Here is a 19,049-nt window from a genome sequence, read left to right on the forward strand (position 1 = left end):
AAGAGCTTCAATCCTTTCACTGCTCCATGTTTGACAATTTACGTGGAAACTCATAAACCTACATTTAAGACCAAAAGCAAGAAAGACTCTAGAGGTGAAACCTAGAGGCAGATAATCTGTGACTAAAGATTAGGTGGTTACTGATTAGAATATACACCAGGATCCCACACTGGAAAGAGAATGTGAACAACCAAGCTTCAGTCAAAATATTTACATCTTTGAGGGAAAAGCCTAAGGAAACACAAGAGAAGCCAGCGACGGGGGAAAACTATTGGCCTATCTCCATCTGAAAAGAGACTCATATGCAGAATGTGTTGAAAAACCGTACTAACTTCATAGAAAAAAAAAATTAATTCACTTAGTGATGAACAAATGACTGGCAGAGACACTTACAGAGAAAATAAACAAATGGTAATTCCACCTCTTTATTCCTTCAGGAAAGGGAAAAAGTACCACCGAAACTGGATACACTCACAAACTTATTACAATCTCTGAAATGAAAACAAGTGACCACACTGAGTCCGGGCAAGGGTGGATAAATGGAAAGTCTCACCTCCTGTTGGCAGAAATCGAAAATAAGAAGGCACTGAGATCCAGCAGTTCCAAACCTAAGTCTCTACCCACGAGATAAGACAGCTCAATGCCTTACAAAGACTCATCTATGAACATGTATCCATCAACGCTGGAATGGATGAAAGTGGGACATATCCTGATGATCCTATGCAGGGGCAATGGGAACGGAGTCTATAAAATATACAGATGTTTATTCAAACAAACATGCTGAGGGAAAGAAGTCAGAAACACACACAAGGAGTGGAATAAGAGGTACAAAATACCATGCATAAAATAATTAATGGACAAAGATTATTTGAAAAATAAAGACTGTATCACATAGGGAATGAAACAAGCCAATATTTTTAAAACTTCAAAACTAGAAATAAAATGATGAATTCCTATATGGTACATCTGTAACAAAAAATATTGCACATCAACAATATTTCAATTTCAGTATTAAAATAATATAGACCCCTCTGAGGAATGCCCTGATAACTGATTCCTGGTAGAGCCACCAAATATTTATCTTCTTAAACAGAAGGTGCCATCATTAGTTTTAGAAAATAAGCTTAAAAAGACCTCTTCAATGTGAAAGGAATAACACAGGAATTGTATAAGAAGCACAGGATGCCAAAATGCTCAGCTGCCAACCAGGATGTCAGAAGACGGCGTCTGTGTAACCTATGTCTTGTGATTAAACACTGTTAGATCAATATATACTCTGCCAAGAGACAGGTCCTATAAAAAGTGGAACCAATGCACATTCTCTCCAGTAACTGGGGCGCCTTCAGATTCTCTAGAAGAAGGATGATGAGAGTCAGAAGTTGAAGGTTCTGTTGCTGAGTCTTGTCCTCGTCCTGGTTCGTGCTGCCCAGGAAACTCCAGCTGAGATAGACCCCTCACAGATACTCAGAATGAGCTGATCTGTTAGAAGGTATTGCTTGTTTGAGTGTGTGAGTGTGTGTTTGCGTGTGTGTGTGTGTGAGGTTGTGTGTGCATGTGACACACATATTCTTTTATATGTTTATATGCATGAAGAGACTGTATACATATCTTGGTCCATGTATCTTCATGAGGGTAATACAACCCTCTCTCTATCTGCTCTTTCCTTTTTTTTTCTTTTTTTAATCTTGTCTGCATGTTAAAAAAATTACTATAATTCAGAAAGTTATGAACTGGGACAGTCTTTACTGTCATTGTTTTATTTATTTCAAATAGCTCTGAATTATCTGCTAAAATCTCTGAATTGGATGCTTTCCCTTCCAATAAGAAAGATGATTTCACGTCGCGTTATTCAGCAAGGTAGCGGGGAGAACTCATCTTTGCTTAATAAGATTCGATTTACTTCTCCTCTGTGATAAATGCAGAAGCAAAGGTACTGTGTAAGCAGAAAAGAGAGTGACTGACGTTTCTGAAGAACTTCCTTCTTAGGTTACAGGAGGCTGCTGCACCATTTACATACTGCGGGTAACAAGGAGATTGTAGAAGGGGGCCCACTGAGCTGTTACTATCATCAGATTGAATGTGACGATGACTTCGAACACCTCTCCCTTGCATTTTATGTCAAGTAAGCACAATCCTCCTCAACTGAGAACAAGGAGTCTGTTGGCTTCTGACAGGGGGTCCGTTCTCCAATGTGCAGTTTGAGGCGTGAGTCACGGCTGTGAAGCTGGGTGTGTGAACGTTATTCATGGAAGGGCATCCTCAAGCCCTGGGGAGTGAATGGCGAGGAAGGAATGTCTTGTCTGATTGCGTTTCAAGACTGACGGGAGATGCCAGTTTCTCTCAGAAGAGCTAAAGAGACAAGAAGGAGGCGTTTACCTCATAGAATGTGAGTATTCCAGCTTCTCTGATGGGTTGTCTTCCCCAAACCATGGACCATGTGCGGATTGATAGTCTCCATTTCACCCAAGACAGCTAGATGTGTGGATTGGTGAACTATTTCCTGTGCTCATGATGAATGCAACCTTGGAAAGGCCATTTAATTTTTCAGCAATCAATTCTGTCCCAAAACACCAGGATGAGGTCCCAGGGTAGAATGATTCCATTCATGGTCTCTGAGAAAAAGCCCCAGAATATTGACTCCCCATGTCCCTCGGGCATGGAGAAGTGCAATAACCTATATAGGGTAATAACGACCCTTTCACAGTTTTTGCTTTTACTGGACCTACATGATGAATTTTGCTTTAAGTAAAGAAATTCTTTAAATATTAAAAGTTCTTCATTAGCAAGTTTGTAAGTAGAACATAATTAACTTAAAGCCCAAAAATGACAACAGATAAAATAAGAGTGAAAATTTCAAACTAAAATGTCAAATTTGAAAGGGACTTTAGCATAGACTTCTATCTCTATAGCTTAAAATAAGGAGAAAGAATTTTCAAATATGAATATTAATATATAATTTGAAAGGGGAATTAACATAGATTTCTATCTGTAATTAAAATAACAGGAAATAAATCTCAAATATTAATATCAATACCGTAATATTCGATGATCAAATGTCCACGTTTCATTATGATGGAAAAAAATGTACAACAGAGCACTCTGATCTTGGTCTGATGCATTTATTTTCAACTGTGGAAACACAGAGAAACTAATCTGCAATCATTTCAGAGTTTATGTGACTGACGTTTTGCAATAGACTAATTTGTACCTCTTTTATTAGCTCTTCTACTAAGAAATAACTCTGCATGATGTACTAACTTTAATTAAAATATGATTTATTCATATTTTTTAAGTTCCTTTCTAACCATGACTGTACTGGCGAACTGGGTCTCAAAATTCCTGAATATTTAACAGTCAGCTCTTTTGAGCTCGGGTGAGATGGTTGAGGTTCAAACCTACTGCAGTTGCAATAAGCAACTTTGCTATCATTCACAGACTGCTCAGTCTAGAAGACTGGAAGTCTTAATTCTCTTCAGGAGAAGGAGGTGTGGAGAAAGCTTTTCTAGTTCACTAGCTGTTTTAACTGGTTATAAAGTGCATCACTAGTGAAATAAGAGTCCACCATCTGAGGGAAGGGTGATGATAGCACATGAAGAATAAATCAGGCTCAAATGAAAAGAAGTTAATCATACTGAGGTTTGATTTTTTTTTTCCTTCTGCTATAGACGTGGGTACAAATGTTTTGCAACTGATTCATGTACCAGACAACATGTTGGTAACTTATTTTGAAAACGATGATGGACAGAGATCACAAAAATAACTGAAGGTGCCGGTAGGTATTGTAGCTTATCCAATATAAACTAGATGTGTTTATATGATCATTATTTTTTCAGAAAGTACAGATGTACACACATCACTTATATTACGGCCTGACTGGTGGCTCAGATGGGAAAGAACCCACCTGCTGTGCAGGAGACCTGGGTTTGATCCCTGGGTTGGGAAGATCCACTGGAGAAGGGTATGGGAACCCACACCACTATTCTTGCCTCAAAAATACCCATGGACAGAGAAGCCTGGTAGGCTACAGTCCATGGGGGTCACAAACAGCTGGACATGACTGAGAGACTAAGCACAGAACCTTATATGCAACACACTGGAACAGACGTGTATTCACATGTAGAATTCAGACTTCATGTGACATGAGTCAGGGATATAGAAAGTCTGTCTGCTAGAAAAATGAGGAAATGTACCCACTGGGCATTCTATCAAATGGCTCTTTTTAAAATGAGATACACTTGTCCCAGATTTCAAATGAAACATTCCAGGAAGCTCCATGACTTTCTCACCAAGTATCCCCTAACGCAGTTGCCAGGTCCTGACACCAAAAAGAACCAAAGTTTGAATCTGAGTTTAGCAAACTCACAGGTCCCAGCCATGACGGCATTCATCTCCACCATAAACACTTTCTTCTTTGTCACAGTCATGAAAGTACTCCCTGAACCTGAACCCAAAGCTCTGCAAATACCACTGGGTCACATTGAGACTGCAGAGGCAGTGTGGTCTGGAATGTCAGTCATTCTGCCATCTGGACAAACCCCTGGGTTCCCTGGCATGTCCCTTGATCCTTTCTGATGTCATACACTCATCGGAGATGGGTGGGTGTTGTGTCTGGTCTTTGAGGATGACAGAGTGAAAGTGAGTTTTTCCTCAGTAGCATCAGTGACGTGGCTACCGAAAGTGAGTTCCTGCTGCCCACCCTTAACAAGCCAAACAAGAGGCCAGCTTCATAGAAAGGAAACTCTGCCTTCGTTCAGATGCCGACAACGGGGAGGAGGGTGGATTCTGTCCAAAGGCTGAATGCCCCACCCCACATATGACACTCAGGGAGTCAGACAGAGGGAGGGGGCTCTTTGCAGAAACAGCACAGTCAACTCCAACAGGCACTTTGAAATTGGTGTTCGGTGGTCTGACTCATGTCCTCGTGATTGTTTCTCGCACCGTCAATAATCAGTTCCAGGGTCACTTTGTTCCATCTCCTTGACGTCAATTCTCAGAATCGTGGCTGCTTATGTCATGGCTGCAGTCTGGTCATCCTGTAGTTAACTGGTCCACCGGGTGGGGGTTTCAGTGTCTATAAGACAGCTCGTAGGATGACCCAGAATAGTATCTATTGCCCTTGGAAAAGAAATAGAGGTTCTTGTCTTTGCTTCATGAATACATGATCATTTGGTCTCCTTTGACTGTTTTCCTTGCTTTCCCAAGTTCTCATTTCTACGATTAAACTTATTCTTTGACTAAAATCTTTTGCAGACAAAAGGCATGCAAAAAAACATGGGCAAGGAACACAGGGTCCTGCACTGTCTCATTGGGGTCAGTGTGCTTCTGAAAAATCTAAATCATTCACCTCTCCCATGTATTTCATGAGTGTTCATGAAAACCCCAGATGGGCTTCTAGGATGCAGACAAAGTGGACAGGAAGAGTTAGAGTTGGGAGGAGTTCTGAGTCTCAGACTCTCCATGACCTTCTTCAATGTGCCACGAAAGACTGCATCTCACTGGGGCATGCTTAAGCTCACAGCGGAATGATCTGTAGTTCACCCAGCAGCTGTGAGAACTGGAACATGTTAACTGTGTGGACTCTACCTCCACGGGCCCATCTGAAGACCTGTGTGTACACTCAGGCACCTCTGTCGAAAACTGTCTGGAGGGCAGGGTTTAGGTGATGATGGAGGGCAGCGGTGTTGGTGAGACTTACCGATCACTACAGCTACGAGCCAGGTGGCACTCTATAACCTATGAAGGATTCTAATGCACACCTCTTCTGACCTGTGTGCAATGAAATCCAGCCAAAGGAAACAGTTTCACTCAAGAAGAACTTCAGAAGTATCAGGAACTGAACAATGGAAGGGGGATTCCAAATGAAAATATAGATAATGTCATCGAAACATGTGAAGCCCCAGAGGACACCAGGTATCCGAAATGAAAACACATCACTGGGACGTTCAATTCAAAAGTCCCATTGGCACAGATATCTTTTTAAAAAGCTGTTTTCAAATAATCCTTGGAAACAGAGGCGTGTCAACGGTCATCTGTCCCCTTATTCATTCTCTTTCACAGACAACTGTCCTCCATAAGAACAGAGAACATCAGTTGGGTGAGTAGAAACACACCACATATATCACTGAGCTTTTTCTCACTAGGTTAACACTTTGGTAGGGGGAGGGGTTCATTGCTTTAAGAATGAGATACATACACAGTGGAGTATTGCCCACCCATGAAAAAACAATGAAATATGGCATTTGCAGCAACATGGATGAACCTAGACACGATCTTATTAAAGTAAGTCACAAAGGAAAGTGAAATATCATTTTATCACTCCCATGTGGGATTTAAAATATGATGTAAATGAACCATTAATAAAACAGAAACAGACTCTCAACAAAGAAAAAATTAATGGTTACCAAAGGGGAAGCAGGCAAAGGGCAAATTAGGGGTTTGAGATGAGCACAAACACACTAAAATATATAAAATAAATGACAAAGACCTAATGGAGAGTACAGAGAACTATACTCAATGTCTTGTAATAACTTTCAGAAGATGAATCTAAATGGTATACATTTACCTACATATATGCCTATGACTGAAGGCTTCCCAGGTGCCTCAGGGGTCAGGAATCTGCCTGCCAATACAGGAGACACAGCAGAGGCGGGTTCTATCCCTGGGTCGGGAAGATCCTTGGAGTAGGAAACGGAAATCCCATCCAGTATTCTTTTCTGGAAAACCCATAGGACAGAGGAGTCTGGGAAGCTATACTCCATATGGTCACAAAAGGGTGGGAACCGAATTAGTGACGAAACAACAACAAAAGTATAAATGAATCACTTTGCTGTATACCTGAAAGGAACAAACATTGCTCATCAACTCGATTAGAAAACAAATTAATTGAAAAAGTTCATCGCAGCACTGTTTATAATAGCCTGGACATGGAAGCATCTAGGTAGATGTCTATCTGCAGATGAATGGATAAGAAAGCTTTGGTACATACACACAATTAAGTGTTACTCAGCCATTAAAAAGAGTACATTTGAATCGGTTCTAATGAGGTGGATGAAACTGGAGCCTATTAAACAGAGTGAAGTAAGCCAGAAAGAAAAACACCAATACAGTATACTAACGCATATATATGGAATTTAGAAAGATGATAATGATAACCCTGTATACGAGACAGCAAAAGAGACCCAGATGTATAGAACAGTCTTTGGGACTCTGTGGGAGAGGCCGAGGGTGGGATGATTTGGGAGAATGGCCTTAAAACATGTATATTATCATATGTGAAACGAATCGCCAGTCCAGGTTTGATGCATGATACAGGATGCTCGGGGTTGGTGCACTGGGATGAACCAGAGGGATGAGATGGGGAGGGAGGTGGGAGGGGGTTCAAGATGGGGAACACATGTACACCCGGGGAGGATTCATGTCAATGTATGGCAAAACAAATAGAATATTGCAAAATAATTAGCCTACAATAAAAATAAATAAACTATATTTTTTTAAAAAAGATAAAGTATGAGACAACAAAACGCTTCACCTTGCCATGTGCCAAAAGCCCGGGCTTCCTTAGGCTTCAATTTCAATATCGAAACCCTGACACTGGTGTAGCCTCTACAGTGAGATGCTTTCAGGACAACATAGGAGACTGTGAAGCCCAGAGCTGTGAATTATGATGATCATTGGGGAATCCCACTATGAATGAAGGACCTTGCAGCCAAAACACCTTCATGATGATAAATGAGATTACAGAAGATGTAAGCGGCACAGGTCACATAGCAGATGTGGATGTAACGTAGTAACTCTAACAGAAGAGCTGGGACTGGACGGCTCACAGCTGGTTTCACCAGGTGGAAATTCTGTGCAACCCCACAGGGGCACGCACACTGAGGAAATTCTGTGAAATGGGTCTGCAGGAACATTTCTCTACTGTTTCCATCAGCAACTGCTTCTGTATTTTCTTTCATGCTCTGGCCAATATCATATTAAGCCTAATCAGCTCAACAACATTTTATATTTTTTTCATTATTAAAAGAAAAAATGAGGTAAGACCATGAGCCTCATTGAAGCACTAATGTGTCCCAATCATCCAGATGAAGAGACCTTTTCCTTGAAATCATCATTTCTTCTCTCCCAGGTAATCAAGGCTCTGAACCTATCGCTTTCCATCAGTGAATGTCCTCTGCTCTTGCTGACGTTACTGGATTCCTAAACTAATCAATAAATTGATTAATGCCCATATGTGTAGTGAATAAAGGTGCTGTATTCACTAATGCACAAAAGAGGTAAATTCAACTAAGTAGAAAATCAAGTGTACAATGAAGGAAGTGATAACTTTGTTTAGGACACATGGTATGAATCATGCAAGTGTCTTTGGGAGAAGAGAATAAACCACAGTCTCTAAGGTCAAGATATCGGTGTCCATTGAGTCCAGTTGTTGACAGAAAACGGAACAATAGTGGTTGAAGACTAAGCTATACCCCGTTCATGGATTACTGCTTGTGTGCTGAAGGGGCTGGCATAACTCAGTGAAACTAGGAGCTATTTCATGTAGTTATGACCCCAAGACAGACGGGTCATAAGGTAGAGTTCTGACAGAATGTGATCCACTGGAGGAAAGAATGGCAAACCACTCCAGTATTTTTCCTGTGAGAAACCCACAAACTGTATAAAATGGCAAACAGATAAGACACTGAATGATGAGCCCCCCAGATTGGAAGGTGTCTTATATTGCTGCTGGGGCAGTGCTGAGGGCAGCTACTAATAGCCCTCAAAAGAATGAAGTTATGCTCACTTAGGTCTTACCCAAGGAAGGGACCTTAAACAAGAATTAAAACAAAGAAAGAACAAACTGAGCAGAGGGACTTCCCTAGGGGTCCAGTGGTTCAGGATCCACCTGCCAGTGCAGGGGACACAGACTGAATCTTGATCCTGGAAGATCCCACATGCTGTATGAAAACAAAGGCCATGCACTACGCAAACTCTGCTCTTGCTCCAAAGCCTGAACAAGAAAACCATCACAATGACAAGCCCTGAGTCCACAACTAGTGAAAGACAGAACACAGCAAGTAACACCCAGTGTGTGCTGTAAAATTTAAAAAAGAAAAAAGAAAGAAAAAAAAAAACCTTAGCAGAAGTTATAAGAAGTGTGACCACTGAGATATCCCACTAAAATCCTTTTAAAAATTCTCAGAGAAACAGTGCTCTTTGAATAATGAAAACAACATTAGGAACCAGGCAGGAAATATGAACCATTAAACAAATTTTATCTAAAAATTTATCTAAATTTATCTAAAAATTATTTGCAAGGATCTCTATCCAGTTGACAATATATCAAATCCTGGGGAAGAGGGATCTGTAAGAAGTGGATCGAGTTTAAACGAGTGTGGATATATGACTTCTTAGAAGTTTGCCGGGAGTTAAGGAGCAGGAAGGTAGACTCAAAGAAAAAATGTCACTGGTGACTTACATTATACACAAGTGAACACACACATCTGTTACTCACTTTACCCCATGTGTGTGTGTCTTTGTGTCTGTGTGTCTGTGTGTGTCTGAGATAAAAACACTTAAAGTTCTGCTCTAAGCGACTGACAGGTATATGTGCAATCCTATCTGTCATAGTCACCATGCTGTTCATTACATGTTTCTTTAAACCACACAAGCTCCTTATGGAAGTATAACTAAACAGGAGAAAACATACAAAAACAGACAAACAAACAAACAAAAAAGGTAGAACTTAAGTAAATTAAACACTTATGCTTGAAACCGAGTATCTGCTTATGTTGAGAACACTGCAGCCAGCATTTACTCAAGGATTATTTCCTTTGGCTCCAAAATTCAGCAAAACTAATGTCGTGCTCTCTCAGACACTCTTTGTGAATATCAACAGAAATATAAAGTACTCTAATGATCCATAAATGGAAAAATTCTGGCAACCCATTCCAGTGTTCTTGCCTGGAGAATCTCAGGGACGGAGGAACCTGGTGGGCTTCCGTCTCTGGGGTTGCACAGAGTCGGACACGACCGAAGCGACTTAGCAGCATCAGCGAATCGTGAACACTTGGTTTTGAAAATAACTGTTTGAAGGCTAGTCATATGGTCTTCATGTTCCAACTGTCTTTAACACTGTCCCAAAAAAGAACCAAGAATGGGGAAACACAAACCAAAACAACCAAATCTGCTTGTGGGGAAGGGATAGGAATAGACAGACAAATAGATTTTGGATACAGTTACAAAAGAAATTCAGAAGAAAATAATAATCTTATAAGGAAAACTGTTGGAGAAATTAGGAATTCATATGACAAAAAGATATAAATAACTTCAACTCTTTCATTGCTCCACATTTTAGAACTAACACAGAGAGACTCATTGACATGTATTTAACACCAAAAGCAAGAAAGACTCTAGAGGTAAAACACAGGGGGACACTATGTGACCAAAGATTAGGCGGTTACTGATTAGAATCTACACCAAGCAGGATCCCACACTGGGAACAGAATGTTAATAACCAAGCCTCAATCAAAATATTTACATCTTTGAGGGACAAGCTTAAATAAACACAAGAGAAGCCAGTGACAAGGGGAAAAGTATTCGCACATCTCCATCTGAAAAGAGATTCATATCCAGAATATGTTAAAAACCTACAAACTTCATTACAAAAAAAAAAAAAAAAAATTCACTCCATAATGAACAAACGACTTACAGAGACACCTGGCAAAGGAAATAGGCAAATGCATCACCCCACTTTATTCACTGAGGAAACGGAAGGTACTTCTGAAACTGTCACATACTTATTACACATAATACACACATATTATATACAGTCACACAATTATTACAATCTCTGACATGGAAACAACTGACCATACTGAGTCCTGGCAAGGATGGAGCAATGGAAAGTCTCATCTGACAGGAATGGAAAATCAGAGGCACTGAAATCCAGCAGTTCCACCCCTAAGTCTCTACCCAGGAGATAAGATGACTCACTTCCTTACAAACTCTTGTCTATGAACATGTATCCATCAAGACTGGAATGGATGAAAGTGGGATATATCCTGATAATAGTATGCAGGGGCAATGGGAACGGAGTCTATAAAAATATACAGATGTTTATTCAAACACATATGCTGAGGGAAAGAAGTCTGTAATGCAAACACAAGGAGTGGAATAAGAGGTACAAAGTACTATGCATAAAATGAATAATATACAAAGAATATTTGAAAAATAAAAATTGGTGATGTGTTCTATAAATATCACTCAGGTGAAGTAGGTTGATGCTGTCCACCAAGTCTACTATCTCCTTCATGACTTTCTGCCAATTTTTGTATGAATTATTGAGCTAGGGATATTAAAATCTCCAAAGACCAAAAAAAAAAACACGAAAGATGGGAAAACATAGGGAATAAAAAAGCCAATATTTTTATAACTCTAAAGGGAGAAATAAAATTATGAATACATATATGGTACACCTGTAACAAAAAATATTGTACATCAACTATATTGCAATTTCAATATTTAAGAAAAGTATCGACCCCTCTGACGAATTCCCTGATAACTTGATTCCTGGTAGAGATAACACATATTTATCTTCTTAAACCAAAGGTGCCATCATTAGTTTTAGAAAATAAGCTTAAACAGACCCCTTCAATGTGAAAGAAATAACACAGGAGTTGTATAAGAAGCACAGAATACCAAAATGCTCAGCTGCCAACCAGGATGTCAGAAGAATAAGTTTAGGTCACCACGATCTTGTGATTAACCACTGTTTGATCAACATGTATTCTGCCAAGAGACATATCCTATAAAAAGTGGAACCAACTCACATGCTCTCCAACAACTGGGGCGTCCTCAGCTTGTCTAGAAGGAGCAACACGAGAGTCAGGAGATGAAGGTCGTGTTGCTGAGTCTTGTCCTTGTCCTGGTTTGTGCTAACCACGAAAAGCCAGCTGAGATAGACCCCTCAAAGGTACGCAGAATGAGCTGGTCTGCTAGAAGGCCTTGCTTATTATTGTGCGTGTGTGTGTGTGAGTGTGTGTCAGATGTTGTGTGTGCACGTGAAAGAGATATTCTTGTTTATCTGTATGACCAGATTGTACCTATACCATGGTCCACATATGTACATAAACGTATCTCAACACTGGGTCTACCAGATCTTGCTATTTTTCTTCTCTCTTATTAGACGCTTACTCCTTAGAGGAAAGTTATGATTAACCTAAAGAGCATGTAAAAAAGCAGAGACATTACTTTGCCAACAAAGGTCCGTCTAGTCAAGGCTATGGTTTTTCCAGTGGTCATGTATGAATGTGAGAGTTGGACTGTGAAGAAAGCTGAGGGCCAAAGAACTGATGCTTTTGAACTGTGGTGTTGGAGAAGACTCTTGAGAGTCCCTTGGACTGCAAGGAGATCCAACCAGTCCATTCTAAAGGAGATCAGACCTGGAGACCATTGTACAGAGTGAAGTTAAGTCAGAAAGAGAAAAACAAATATCGTATAGTAATACTTTGGCCACCTCATGCGACGAGTTGACTCACTGGAAAAGACTCTGATGCTAGGAAAGGTTGGGGGCAGGAGGAGAAGGGGACGACAGAGAATTAGATGGCTGGATGGCATCACCGACTCTGTGGACATGAGTTTGAGTGAACTCCGGGAGTTGCTGATGGACAGGGAGGCCTGGCGTGCTGTGATTCATGGGGTTGCAAAGAGTCGGACACGACTGAGCGACTGAACTGAACTGAACTGAAAACAAAACAAGAAAAGCCTAACATGCTAACATTCCGAAAGTTATGAACTGTCACAGTCTTTACTGGCATGGTTTTTACCTATTACAAAAACTCTGTATTCTATGCTTTCTGCTCCAATGCAATCGTAATCTCATGTCATGTTATTCAGCAAGGTAGGAAGTAGAACTCTTCTTTGCTTCAGTGAGTCAGTTCAGTCGCTCAATTGTCTCACTCTTTGCAACCCTATGGACTGCAGCACACCAGTCCTCCCTGTCCATCACCAACTCCCAGAACTTACTCAAACTCATGTCCATCGAGTATGTGATGCCATCCAACCGTCTCATCCGCTGTAATCCCCTTCTCCTCCTGCCTTCAATCTTTCCCAGCATCAGGGTCTTTTTCAATGAAGGTTCTTCCCATCAGGTGGCCAAAGCATTGGAGTTTCAGCTTTGGCATCAGTCCTTCCAATGAATATTCAAGACTTATTTCCTTTAGGATGGACTGGTTGGATCTCCTTGCAATCCAAGGGACTCTCAAGAGTCCTCTCCAACACCACAGTTCAAAAGCATCAGTTCTTCAGTGCTCAGCTTTCTTTATAGTCTAACTCTCACATCCATACATGACTACTGGAAAAACCATAGCTTTGACCAGATGGACCTTTGTTGGCAAACAAAGCTTTTTAATATGCTGTCTGTTGGTCATTACTTTGCTTCCAAGGAGTAAGCAACTTTGAATTTATTAATCTTCTTTGCTTAATAAGATTCAATTTACTTCTCTTCTGTGGTAAATGCAAAGCCAAGATAGTGTTGTGTATTGGTGATGAACCAGAAAAGAGATGGACTGACATAAATGGACACTTTCCTTGTTAGGTTACAGGAGAGTGGCGCTCCATTTACGCAGCTGCAGATAACAAGGAGAAGATTGAGGAAGGAGGTCCACTGGGGGGTTACTATCGTCGCATTGAATGTATTGACAACTGCGAATACCTCTCCCTTACATTTTACGCCAAGTAAGCACAACCTGACCCAACTGAGAACAAGGAGTCTCTTGGCTTCTGACATGGGGTCCAGTCTCCAATGTGCAGTCAGAGGCGTGAGTCCTGGCTGTGAAGCTGGGTGTGCGAACTCTATTCATGGAAGTGTGTCCTCAAGCCCTAGGGAGTGAATGGTGGGAAGGAATGTCTTGTCTGTTTGGTTTTCAGGGACGACGGAAGATGCCCTTTATTCACACAAGTGCTAAAGAAACAAGAAGGAGATGTTTATGTCATAGAATGTGAGTATTCCAGTTTTTCAGATGGGTTTTCTTCCAGAAAACCATGGAACATGTTCAGATGGATAGTCTCGGTTCCATTCAAGACAACTACGTGTCTGGATGGGTGGACCATTTCCTCTACTCATTACCAATGAAACCTTGGAAAAGCCATTTAATTTTTCAGGAATCAATTCTGTCCCACAACACCAGGATGAGGTCCAAGGTTGGAATGTGGCCATTGATGGTCTCTGAGAAAAAGCCCCAGAACAATGACTCCTTGTGTTCCTCGGGCATGGAGAAGTGCATAGATCTACTTAAGATTCTTCGGATTGTAATGACTCTCTCAATTTTATTTCTTTTATTTCACATACACAATCAAATTTGCAATAACTAAAAAAATTCTTTAAATATTAAAAGTTATTCATTAGCGAGTTTTGTAAGTAGATTCTGATTAATTTAAAGCCCAAAAATGAAAACAGCTAAAATAAGAGTCCAAATTTCAAACTATGTTTTAGATAAAGGGACATTATGTAAAAGTCCCTTTATGAAAGGGACTTCACCATAGACATCTACATCTATAGCTTAAAAGAAGGAGAAAGAATTCTCAAATATGAATATAAATACATAATTTGAAAGCGGCATTAACATAGATTCTATCTCTGTAGTTGAAAATAACAGAAAATAATTCTCAAGTATTAATATCAATACTGCAATATATTAAGTGATCAAATGTCTATATATTTTAATTTCATGGGGAAAATGTAGAAAGGAGGATTCTAATCTCTGTCTGCTGAATCTTTTCTAACTGCAACTTGGACACACAGCCACAGGATCTAATCTGCAATCACTGCAGAGTATATATGCCCAACATTTTGCAACAGATTAATTTGTACCTCTTTTTTTAGCTCTTGTACTAGGAAATAACTCTGAATCGGGTATTAACTTCTATTTTCCTATAATTCACTTAAAATATTAGAATTCCTTTCTAACCATGACTGCACCTCCATATTGGGTCACAAAATTCCTGAAAATTTAAGAGTCAGATCTTGTGAGCTGGCTGAGGTTCAACACTTACTATAGCTGCAATAAGAAACTGCCTCGTCCACATGCTGTTCAGTCTAGAAGGCTGGACGTCTTGTATCTTCAGAAGAAGAGGGTGTGGAGAAAGCTTTCCTAGCTCACTAGCTGTCTTAACTGGTTCTAGCAACACATAACTAGAAATGTCAGTGAGATAAGGTTCACCATCCGAGGGAAGAATGATGATAGTATGTGAGGAAGAAGACACACTCAAATGAAAAGAAAAGAAGTTAATCATATTGAGGCTTGTTTTTTCTTTTTCTGTCACAGTCGCAGGTACAAATATTCTGCAACTGATTTATGTATCAGACAACATGCTGGTAACTTATATTGAAAACGATGATGGAGAAAAGATTACAAAAATGACTGAAGGTGTTGGTACGTACTGTAGTTTGTCCAATACAAAGCAGATGTGTTCATATGATCAGTATTTACATACTAATGTGAGAAGGACACACATACCTTATATTATGGCTTCACTGCTGCTCAGACAGGAAAGAAACCACCTGCAATGTAGGACACTTGGATTCTCTCCCAGGGTCAAGAAATCCCTGGAGGAGAGCATGGGAATCCACTCCAGTATTCTTGCTTGGAGAATCCCATGGACAGAGGAGGCTGGCAGGCAAGGGTTCATGGGATCAGAAATAGTGAGATAGGACTGAGCAACTAACCACAGCACCGCATAGGAAGAACCCTGGGACAGACGTGTATTCACACGGAGAATTCAGACTTCACGTGAAATGAGGCAGGGATTTAGAAAGCTTGTCTGCTAGAAAAATGAGGAGATGTATCCACTGGGACTTCTATCAGATGGCATTTTTAAATAGGAGATACTCTTGTCCCAGATTCCAATGAAATATTCCAGGAAGCTCCATGACTTTCTTGCCAAGGATCACACAACAGAGTTGCCAGGTCCTGATGCCAAGGTGAAACAAGCTTAAATCTGAGATTAGCTGACACACACGTCCTGGCCATGGCTGCATTCTTCTCTACTACAAACGCTTTCTTCTTCCTCAAATATTTGAAATACTGCCTGAACCTGAATGCAAAGGTCTGCAAATACCTCTCGATGATACTGATCCTGCAGAGGAAGTGTGGACAGGCATGTCAATCATTCTGCCATCCACACAATCCCCTGGGTTCTCTGACATCCCTTTAGCCTTTCTGCTAGTATATGGGCATTGGAGTTGGATGGCTGTTCTGTCTCGTATTTGAGGATGACAAAGCCTGAACGAATCCCTTAGTAGTGTGTGTGATGTTCTTACCAAAAGTGGGTTCCTGCTGCCCGCCTTTCAAAAGCCAACTAAGAGCCCAGCTTCATAGGAAGGAATGTCTGCTTTCGTTCATATGCCAACAACAAGGTGGGAGAGTGGACTTTTGTCCAAAGATTGAGTGCCCCACCCCACAACTGGCAACCAGTGGGGCAAGAGCTTTTATAGACAGCTTTTGCTCCTTGCAAAAAGAGCAGTCAGCTCCGACAGTCGTTTTGAAGTTGACCATGAGCGGCTGACCAGCGTTATCCTGATGTATTCAGTAGAGTTAATTTTCAGTTCCAGGACCGCTATGTTCCCATCTCCTGGACGTCAGTTCTCTAAACTGTGGCAGCTTCTGTCATGGATGCAGTCTGATCATCATGTAGTAAACTTGTCCACTGGGTGGGGGTTTCACTGTGTATAAAAGTGCACAGGATATGACCCAGAATAATATCTATTGTCCTTGTGGAGGATCTGCAGATCCTTGTCTTTGCTTCATGACTACATTATTATTTCATCTCCTTTGTCTGTTTCCCTTTGCTATCCGACATTCTCAATTCTCTGACGAAACTTATTCTTTGACTAAAATCTTTCACAGACGAAAGGAAGGCTGAATATATCTGGGGTGGGGTAAGGAACATACGGTCCTGCACTGTCTCAATGGAATCAGTGTGCTTGTGATAATTCCAAATAATAATCCTCTCCTTTCATTTCATGAGGGCTCCTGAAAACCCCAGGGATGGAATTCTAGAATGTACACAAAGCGAACAGGAAGAGTTAGAGTTGGAAGGAATTCTGAGTGTCAGACTCACCATGAACTTCTTCAATGTACCATGAAGAGTTGCATCTCACTGGGGCATGCTTAAGCTCACAGTTGAATGATCTGCTGCTCACTAAGTAGTTGTGGGAACAGGAACGTGGTAACTTGCTAGCTATGTGGACTCTGCCCCATGGAAAACTCTGAAGACCTGTGTGCATACTCAGGCACATCTATGGAAAAGAGCAGGGTTTAGGCGATGGTAGAGGGCAATGGTGTTGGTGAGTCTTACTGGACACTATAGGTATGAGCCAGGTGACACTCTATAACCTATGAAGGATTCTAATACACACCTCTTCTGCCCTGTTTGCTATGAAATCCAGGCAGAGGAGACAGCTTCACTCAAGAAGAACTTCAGAAGTATCAGGAACTGAACAGTGAAAGGGGGATTCCAAATGAAAATATTGAAAATATCATCGAAACAGGTAAAGCCCCAGAGGACAGCAGGTATCCGAAATGAAAACACATCAGTAGGACATTGAAGTCACATTTCCCTTTCCCAGAGACATCTGTTACAGAAACTGCTTTGAAATAACCCCTTGACATAGAGGCATTGTCAGTGGTCATCAGTCCCCTTGTTCTTTCTCTTTCAGACAACTGTCCTCCATGAGAACAGAGAGCATCAGCTGGGTGAGTAGACATGTGACAAATGACAAGGCTGTTTCCTTTCTGTAGGTTAACACTTTGGGGGAGGGTTTTTTAACTGCTTTAAGAGTGGGATACACACACAATGTCATATTACCCCGTCACGAAGAAGAATGAAATAACGCCGTGTGCCGCAACATGGATGGACCTAGACATGATCATACTGAGAGAAGTAAGTCAGAAAGAGAAACGCAAATACATGCTATCACGTCCATGTGGAGTCTAAAGTATGATGCAAAGGAACCATTGATAAAACAAAAAAAGACTCTCAAATATAGACAAAATTAATGGTTACCAAAGGGGAATCAGGCAAAGGGTAAATTAGGAGTTTGAGATGAGCAGATACACACTAAAATATTTAAAATAAATTAAAAAAGATCTACTGCATAGCACAGAGAACAATACTCAATGTCTCTAATAACTTAAAAGAAGAAGAATCTATAAAAATGTAAACATTTACCAACATATACATATATATATATATATATATATATATATATATATATATATATATATATATAAAACTGAAGGCTTCCCAGGAGCCTCAGAGGTCAACAATCTGCTGCCAATGCAGGAGACACAGCAGAGGCCGGTTCTATCCCTGGGTCGGGAAGATCCTTGGAGTAGGAAATGGAAACCCCATCCAGCATTCCTTTTTGGAAAGCCCATTGGACAGAGGAGTCTCTCAAGCTATAGTCCATATGGTCACAGAAGAGTGGGAACCGAATTAGTGACGAAACAACAACAAAAGTATCAATGAATCAGTTTGCTGTATACCTGAAATGAACATTGCTCATCAACTAAATTAGAATAAAAGCTAATTGAAAAAGTATGGGATAAGAAAATGCTTCTCCTTGCCATGTGCCAAAGGCCCAGGCTTCCTTAGTCTTCGATTGAAATACCGAAACACTGACACTGGTCTAGCCTCCACAGTGAGATGCTTTCAGGACAATAGCGGAGACTGTGTGAAGCCCCGAGCTGTGAGTTATGATGATCGTTGGGGAATCCCACTATGAGTGAAGGACCTTGTAGCCAAAACACCTTCATGATGATAAATGAGACGACGGAAGATGTAAGCGGCACAGGGCACATAGGATCTTATTTCCTACGTCTCAGACTGCTGAGCATGTAACGTAGTAACTCCACACAGAACAGCTGGGGCTGGACGGCTCACAGCTGGTTTCACGAGGTGGAAATGCTATGCAATCCCACAGGGGCACCCACACTGAGGAAATTCTGCGGAACGGGTCTGTAGGAAAATTTCCCCATTATTTCCATCAGCAACTGCTTCTGTATTTT

At 40.8% G+C, this 19,049-nt stretch overlaps 1 protein-coding gene and 1 long non-coding RNA gene across 2 annotated transcripts; both read left to right on the plus strand.

Moving 5' to 3' along the window:
* The first annotated feature begins 1,746 nt into the window (after nt 1–1,746).
* LOC148773206 (uncharacterized) lies at nt 1,747–7,211 on the plus strand. Its single transcript, XR_016036903.1, has 3 exons — nt 1,747–2,386; nt 3,666–3,772; nt 6,058–7,211. It is a non-coding gene; the product is annotated as an uncharacterized LOC148773206 (long non-coding RNA).
* Nucleotides 7,212–11,838: 4,627 nt separating this feature from the next.
* Nucleotides 11,839–17,735, plus strand: LOC129534834 (allergen Bos d 2-like). The gene is made up of 6 exons (XM_055393323.2): nt 11,839–11,953; nt 13,577–13,716; nt 13,909–13,979; nt 15,306–15,413; nt 17,429–17,530; nt 17,699–17,735. The coding sequence occupies exons 1-6, from the start codon at nt 11,873–11,875 to the stop codon at nt 17,713–17,715; spliced, it is 519 nt and encodes a 172-aa protein (XP_055249298.2). The 5' UTR covers nt 11,839–11,872; the 3' UTR covers nt 17,716–17,735.
* Nucleotides 17,736–19,049: the final 1,314 nt, after the last annotated feature.

This window comes from Moschus berezovskii, chromosome X, assembly GCF_049115385.1.
Source record: "Moschus berezovskii isolate FMDL1 chromosome X, NW_MosBer_1.0, whole genome shotgun sequence".
In the NCBI taxonomy this organism is placed as follows: Eukaryota; Metazoa; Chordata; class Mammalia; order Artiodactyla; family Moschidae; genus Moschus; species Moschus berezovskii.